Source organism: Thermobia domestica, chromosome 7 (assembly GCF_964235325.1).
Source record: "Thermobia domestica chromosome 7, izTheDome1.hap1.1, whole genome shotgun sequence".
Taxonomy (NCBI): domain Eukaryota; kingdom Metazoa; phylum Arthropoda; class Insecta; order Zygentoma; family Lepismatidae; genus Thermobia; species Thermobia domestica.
Window position 1 is genome coordinate 92,102,958 of NC_137460.1, and position 8,689 is coordinate 92,111,646.

Genomic DNA, 8,689 nt, shown 5'->3' on the forward strand with positions numbered 1-8,689 from the left:
AGTTTGAAAATGCTTCCTGCAAGTCATTTTCGTTCTCTGCTATCAGTGCTATGCCATCAGCAATACTTATAGTGCTGAAAATCTGGCTATTTACTTTTAAGCCTTTCTCGTTTTTATCAAAGAATTCTTTCATAGCCTCTTCTATATGGACGTTGAACAGGAGAGGTGAAAGTCCACATCCTTGCCATACTCCTTTATTTATTCTTGCTTCCTTCTGATCTCTTCCTATAACAGCTGTCTGGTTCCTATAGAGCTGGTATATTATTGTTCTGTCTCTGTAATTCACTTTCAGATTCTTCAATTCTCTTAACATGATATTCCAATCCACGTTGTCAAAAACTTTTTCTATCTCTACAAATGCTATCACAATTGGTTTGTTTATTCTGATGTGCTGTTTCATGATCAACCGTAGGCTCAGTATTGCTGCCCTTTTTAACCCCCCTTTTTTCTCCTGAATCCAAACTGGTCCTCCGATAGCCTTCTTCGATTTCCCCTTCTATTCGTTGTGCGATAATTTTGCACAGTATTTTTGATGCATGGGAAATGAAACTTAACGTTGTGTTCTTCGCATTGCCGTGCGCGTTTTCTCTTCGGGATAAGAACCAATATGCTCTTCTCGAAATCTCTTGGTATTTTTCCCGATATGTAAATTTCATTAATAAGATTAAATATTTTCATCTTTGTTGCTATTCCGAGATTGTTAATCACTTCCATTGGTATTTGGTTTATTCCTGGGGCTTTGCCTAGTAGAATTTTTCCAAAGCATCGACAAATTCGCACTGTAAAATTGATGTCCTAATTCATTTTCATCGACGTCTTCTTCCTTCTCTATCAATTATTGTTCACTCTATCTCCTTTGTAGAGTTCGTCAATGTATTCCTTCCATCTTCTTTTTATCTGCTCCTCTTCTGTTAGCGCTGTCCCGTCCTTGACTATGATAATGTCTGTGCGTTTCTTTTTCTCACCGAACTGTTTTCTAACCTTTCTATATAACGTTTCTGTATTCTCTTTGACTATATTTTTCTCAATTTCCTTGCACAAATTGTTTATCCAACTTTCTCTGACATTCTTCTCTGTTGATGTAATTTCTGCATCTTCTATATTCCTCTTCATTGCTTGTTATCTTGGACTATCTTCTTTTCTCCATCATTTTCAATATTTCTGTTGTTATCTAGGATTTATATTGTGTTCTCGTTTCTTTTCCTATGTGTTCGTTGGCTGCTTTTGTAATTCCTGCTTTCATTGCATCTCATTTGGAGTTGATGTCACCACCCGCTGAAGCTACCTTAGACGTCTCTTTATCTGTCGCACTTGCAAACCTCTTTCATGTTTTCATCTCTTCTTATCTTGATTGTATTCCATCTTTTGTTTAATGTTACTACTCTTTTCTTCTTTAGTCGGAGTTCGCTCTTCATGAAAACTAAATTATGGTATGAGTCAAAGTCTGCACCTGAGTAATTCTTACTGTTCTTCACTTGATTTCTAAATGCTTGTTGGACCAGTATATAGGCTATTTGGTATATTTCTTTGTCTACTGGTCTTGTCCATGTGTATCTGTTTCTTAGTGATTGTTCAAAGAAAGTACTTGTTACAGTAAGATTATGGCTTTTGCAGAACTCAACTAATCGTGCACCTCTCGTATTCCTTTCTCCTGGGCGGAAATTCCCAGTTACATTATCTTCTTTGAATTGGCCGACTACTGCGTTCCAGTCACCAATGATGATTAAATTGTCCTGGTCTTGAACTTTCATTAATACTTCTTCTATTTGCTCATAGATTTCTTCTACTTTCTCATCTATGTAGGTTGATGTAGGCATACAGACTTGGATTATCGTCATATTCCTCGGTTCGGTTGCTATCTTCAACATTACTATCTCCAGCTTCCAATAACAATATGCTGTTACCAATCTCAAACTTCATGAGGATTCTTAGAAAATATTACGAGAAAATATTACCATGTTATCAATATCTTACTCAGTGAGCATTCTTAGGAAATATTACAGTATTATCCAGTTCTAACTCCATAAGCCTTTCTAGACATTGTTACACTGATATAAGCTCTAACATCTTGAGCCTTCTTAGAAACTAGCACCCTATTATTCTGGTCTATCTCATTGAGTCTTCCTTGTATCAAATTGTTTTTAACTAGGTGGATGGTATAGTTAACATGAAAAAATGCTTTATCAAAACACAAGAAAGATGTTTTAAAGTAACATATTTTTTCAAATCATTACAAACTGCAATTAGTAATGCAATTTGAATATCGATTTTACAAATACATTCTATAATATGGGGGATAATGCATTAGTAGTAGGTCTCTAATAAAGGGATCCCTGATCTTACCACTGACTATGTGAACTTGTATTGAATAACGTCGTGAGTATTCTAGTGGTTATACAATTTACATCCACATTATCATTCCACCATTTTTCATATTAGCATTCAGTTTCATTGGTCATCCGTTTCCTTTAGCCTAAAGGAGAGTATACTTGTAAATATAGTGGCATAACTTTCCCATCGACACAAAAGTTTCCCTTTTCAGTTATTCGAAAGAAGGATAAGAAACATATAATGGGACCAACTTACCAATATCATTCCGTGCTTGAGTCAATCTTTGGTCCTTCCCGGAGGGAGCTCATGCAGTTAGGATTGCACGTTAATCGGTAGGTCCTGTTTCGTATAGCCTCGCTGTTTAAAGCGACATTAAACTCAAAATCAACTCAAAACCAATCTTTGGTTCTATCGTCATGCAACCACTCTGTTTTAAATCTGTTCTTGTAAATGTCTTTTATTTGGATAGGTCTCCCCCTAAACATGCTTATCCCTTTGTAAAGATTGACTCTTACATCTCGTCACTCTTTTACATTGGGATTTACTAGAACGAACAATTGAGTCCAGATGCGCACTCAGAATTTTTATTGGGAAGGTCCCAAGCTTTGGGGAGAAGATTCAATACTACAAGCAACTACGTGTATGTAGTATTGAAGGGGTATTATTCTGCACCCGAAAAACATCTCATTGTAGGTAATAAGTAATAAGTAATTGTAAAATACTTCGACCTATATTTTTAGAAAAATTGATATAACTAGATTGTTTTTTATAAGAGAAAGAGTACATATCGCCCCTCTCGAGACAAAAGGGCGTATCTCATTTTCTTAAATTTTGCAAGAGGCAAGTTTAAATCTTTTCCCATTACTTATTGTATCGTTTTCTTCCAAAATTTTGTTTGATATCCTTCGTTCAGGTGTATAACTTACGAGATCAAACTAAATTTTTAAAGACCATAGAATAAATGATGAGAAAAGGTTTAAGCTTGTCTTCTGGAAAAGTTTAAAAAATTAGATACGCCCCTATGGACAATATGAAGTGTAAGATCAAATTCCCATGCTATATCAATCATTTCCCTGTTAAACAAATACAGTTTTATTGAGAAACTGTACAAATATATGTTTATTTAAGAAATTGTTTTGGGCGCTTTCCGGACCAGGTATTCTTTCCCGTAGTTGCACTCCTGATTCCTTCCAGTAAACAGAGTTCACGCAACGCAGTTTAGTAACGTCTATACATCTTGACTAGGTTGTTGAGACCTAATGTCCACAGCACGAGTAGCACCGCGAAAATCGTAAAAGTTGCGAAACATGTGGTTCAATTGTTCTTTCGGTCAGAAGCAAGCTCTGCTGTATAATTTCTCAACAATGTCATCCTTCTCCGGAGTAGTTATGCTGTACAAGAACGAAGACACGTAATGAAAGGGTGGGTTACTTTCTAAACTCTGGAAAAGAAAAACTTCGAGGGAAAATAAAAATTAAAGTTTATTGATTCTCCTCAATAGAATTACATACCAAAGAAAAAAACTTAAATTTGGTCTAGAACTCAATGCAATTATTTCTCTGGACTTCAGCATTTTATCTCTAAAGTTTTGTTTTCCCTCTTCTAACTAAATTCCGCTACTAACTTTCCGTAGATTACGTAACTTTTACCCATTCTCCAAATAGAACTGAAATTGATAACTATGGGAAAGTTAAATTAAGGTATTATATTTATATTTTAATTTTACATCACACATGGATAAAAATATTTTGGACATTATTCTATGTAACATTGAAATTATTTAAAGAAACTCATCTTGAAATTTTGACTGGATTCCTGTAGTTTCTAGTTACTCGTGTTTCTGAGGTGCAATAATGTAAGCAATTATTAATATTAGAATCTTATGAAAAGTGAGAAGCAAAGTTTTCCAAGTTTTCCTTTACAGCTATTCTAAGGAAGTCTCTTTTATTTGTAATGTAACTGTTGCTCTAATTGATGGAGTCTCAAATCTAGGCAACATACGTACATATAGTATGCGTAGCATTATAGAATAAGTCTGTAAAAAGTGGTTTTTATTTTGTGTAAATTTCACATTTAAATTGATGTGTGTGGCAAATATAATTCAAATATAATATAATTCAAATATAATTCAATTCAAATATGATATAATTCAAATATAATTCAATTCAAATATAATATAATTTAAATATAATTCAATTCAAATATAATATAATTCAAAAGGTAACGATCTTTTACATTTACAGTATGTCATTCGTGTATGTTTCCTAAAAATCATATGTATGAATGAACTTGACGTGGTTGACATGTCATCTTTTTGGGACAAAAGGGCTAAACTGTTAAATGAATCATTTAACATAGAATTTGGGTATGACAATATGTTTATTTAAATATTTCATTTCGATAATCCACAAGTTGAAATGATTGATCATTAAAATGTTCTTTGCACTGAAATCGAGACAGTTCTTCATTGTTGTGGCTACTCAGTACGTATGTGCATTGGTTTTATTAGGATCACGCGAGTCCGTCCGTTGTTCCATATAGTAATACTTGAACGAAAATTAATTCCTGAGTGATGTTTTGATATCCAGTGCGATTGTCTCAGCCGAATTCGTTAATGGAGTAAATCCGTTAACACCTTCTCGGGTAACAGTGACTTCAACGTATTGTATCACTTACGAGATCTTGACTTTCCCTAGGTACTATGCAACCTAGATAGCAGCAAAACATTGCTGGTTGCTTATTATGTAAGGATAAGTGACTTTTGTTACTGCAAAAATGTGCATTACCCTATAGTTTCACGTGATGGATCTTACTGTCTTTAGCATACTTTATTTCTCATACAATGTCCACGTGTAGCGTAGTGACTAAAGCTCTCGTCTTTGGTGCGAATAGTCCAGGGTTCCATTCCCGGTGGGGACACCCGGTTGAAAAAGTATAGAAGCTTTTTCGGACCAACCAACTCTAGTGAGATTTTGTGTGTATTCCTCATTTCGACCGGGCCAATACCGGGATGATAGCCTACCTAACAAATAACTCTCAGATGGCCTTCTTCTTTTCCCGATCCGATCTTCTTTTCCCGATCTTTGTGATTGCCGAGGGACGTCATTCCTCGTACATAACTGGCTAACATGACCACAGTTGCTGAAAATCCACAATTCTAATTCCTAATGCTTATTTTCCATACAACTTACACAAATGTTGTAACAGACAATTATTAAGAAAATTACTGTGTCAATTTTTTTAATGTTGCACTATTGCCTTATAATTAACAATAATTTTTATTTCGCCTTATTACTTAATTTTTCTTTATTTTATTTTCATTTAAAAGCTTTATTTCATTATTTTCCTATCTTCGATTTTCTATCCAATTTTCTTTTCTTTTTTCTTCAATTTTTTTAGCACATTACTAAAGTTTCAAATTTAGAAACTAAATTCTTGCTCCTATCTATCTTATATGGGATGACAATGTTTTCTATAAAAAGAATATTATACAAGGACAAATGTATTCCAATTCGAACTTTATTTTGCTTGGACTGATCCCAACAAAGGTATAATACATATTTAGCTAGGCACGATAGTATTAGCCTTTAACGAATAAAGATCTCTAAAATGAGACATGCAAATCAGCATATCTGATTCTGCGGAACACAATAGTATTGATGACTACTAAAATCTCATGCAAAGGTTTTGAAAAGAATGAGATGTTTTGCAAACCTGAAAATAGATGCAGTTACGTAAATTACACTACTTATGAAGACGATACTAATGTTGAACTTCTTCATCATGACATTACTCTGGGCACCAAAGTAAATAACGTCTAACCTAGTTGGCATTTTCGAGACAAAGTTGGCATACAGCATTTTCGCGAAGTTTAATGTCTACATAATACAAATAAACCGTATGACACCGAATTTAGGTCCCTGTTGTTGTGTAAAATTCAGCAGAAAAATGTAGGCACTTCGCAATTTTTTGTGTGTTGAGATTACAACAACATCTTGTATTTTCAGTGTAATTTTAAATATATTTTCTTATATTTCCGGGCAATGTATGATTTTAAAATATACACTAACCAGTATGAAGAAGAAGAAAATTCGAAAAAGAAAGAGAATCAAAAAAAATGATTCTAATATGATGATTTTTGATGAGTTTTCGTCTTTACATTGTCATAACGTTTTGTAAATAAACGATATAATACAGGAACCATCTTATAAAGGGATGTACGCATAATCATAAAGGTATGTATCTATTTCAATAAGTGTGTGCCACAATAAAAGTCAGGAAAGCTAAACGCAAAATAAACTATTTTAAGTGATTTTAGTAATATAACCTAGCTATAATTAATACTGAGGACCTGTGTATAACGAGTTACATTACAAGATTGACAGGTACATTGCAAAATTATATGGATGTCGCTAGATGGCAGGAAACTTAGAACTTAAATTTACTGCAACTAACATTACTCACAAGTCTTTTTATTAACAATAAAGACAGATTACGATATATAATTAAAAATTGTAATAAAATAAACTTTTAAATCCGCATTCTGTTAAATCTGTTTGGGTCTAGTTAAGATAAATATCAAGTCTTGCAGGATAGCTTCTTGAACTTCCATGCCTATAATCTTGGTTTACCTCTCGTCGTACATGCTGTTCAAATATTTCTTTTATTAACAGGGCTCGAAGTTTTCAAACCCGCTCTGCCCCAGAGTAGAAGCATAATACTTCCCTCGCAACTAAAATAATATAAATTACATATCATGCTTAGATCTCCTTGTTCTGTGTGCTTAACCAGAGAAATTTACAAGTAAATAAATAAATCGTCATTATAACGTATTTTTGAGGTGATTTACTTTACGGAAGATAAAGTAAACGCTATCGTTAGCCTCCAGTTCTTTAATTTGTTAGTGCTGTTGTCATTACGGTAGTTTCGGATTTTGTTGTTTCTGAGTTAATTATATTATTCAGATTCCCACATAGAAGCTGTTTACAGCCTCAAAAGTACTGAGAAGCCCGAAGTTGAAGAGTGCCTTATCTGTCAAGATAGAAGTGAGAGATTAATAAGTGGCACCGAACGAGGTCTAGAGACGTTAAGTCAAGCTTCCTTGACAAGAAACAAACTGCTTGACACAGACAACAGATCTGCAATCAGTCGGAACCAAGCTGTGGTATCATCAGGAGTCAATGTACTGTGGTGGCATAAGTCATGTTTTTCGTCTTTCACAAGCAATACTAAGATTCAGCGACTACAAAAGAGAACTAACAGCTCAGGAAGCGAAAATTACATATCACCCATAAAGTTGAGAAGCTTAACACCATCAGTCAATTTGGAGGTTTTGATCTTTTAGGTAACGAAAGAAAACTGTGTTCACAACGAGACAATGAAAGGAAGAATATAATTTAATTCGAGATACGAAGATACATTGGTTTTAGTTTTGCAGTGACTTGACCTTTTCTTAAATAACATGCCTCAGACATAGCAAAACATTGCAAACAAGGATTTGACTACCCAAGGCATTTGACTTGGGGGCTGCCCAGAGAGGACACTATCGGTTTGATGCCTTTGGAAGAACACGTTTCTGCCAACTGAAGGAAGAACGATAAATTTTAAGGAAAAATTGCCTCAAAACAAGTATCTGATCTTTGCATCTCTGTATGAAGTGAAACAGTTAGATGCAAAAACTGGGAATATAGAAACGGTGAAATCTGATAGGAACATTCTGCAGCGACTCATTGCTGCATATGAAGCAGGATATCCAGTCAACCTTAACAACTGTCTTATGAACTGACTTATGACGCACGAACTGTTAATTGTTCCTCTATCACTGGCAGAAGCAAATGGCCAGCTTCGCTCAGGCTCAAAAATGATTCTTGCTGGGATATCGACTGATCGTATTCCTTATCCTAACAAATTTGATGCCAAAGACTTTGACGGCTAATCATTGATTGGGAGACCCTGGTAATAGCAATTGGAAAGCTACAGGCAGCACATACTTTCGGAAATACTTTTGTTCAAAATGTTTTTCAAAATGGGGAGCACTTGCAGTGCATTGATACCACTTTTGATATTTATTACCATCATTCAATCAGGGTGGTACACTGTAACTGCGTGGGAAAGGATCTCTGGGAATCAGGAGACCAATAGATAGCAGAGATGTGCCTCTTCCTGCAAAGTGGGAGAACTTTATTATTGACGATTTTAATAAAGCAGATATCTCTAAATTTCTCTCACACCTGCTGATTCTGCAAGCACCATCCAACAAGACCATAGTTCCTGCAGGTGGCTTCAGTGATGAGGGAAGGGTCAAAGCTCCTGATGCAAACCTTGATATTAATGACTTGAAGGCTAAATACAAAAAGAT

General features: G+C 34.7%; 1 protein-coding gene across 1 annotated transcript; it reads right to left on the bottom strand.

Moving 5' to 3' along the window:
- Positions 1-1,298: 1,298 nt before the first annotated feature.
- LOC145689249 (protein CFDP2-like) lies at positions 1,299-1,838 on the bottom strand. Its single transcript, XM_081763387.1, has one exon. The coding sequence runs from the start codon at positions 1,836-1,838 to the stop codon at positions 1,299-1,301; it is 540 nt and encodes a 179-aa protein (XP_081619513.1).
- Between the last annotated feature and the right edge of the window lie 6,851 nt (positions 1,839-8,689).

Excerpts from the sequence above, each read along its gene's own strand:
- LOC145689249 (XM_081763387.1), bottom strand. The coding sequence starts at position 1,838 with ATGACGATAATCCAAGTCTGTATGCCTACATCAACCTACATAGATGAG.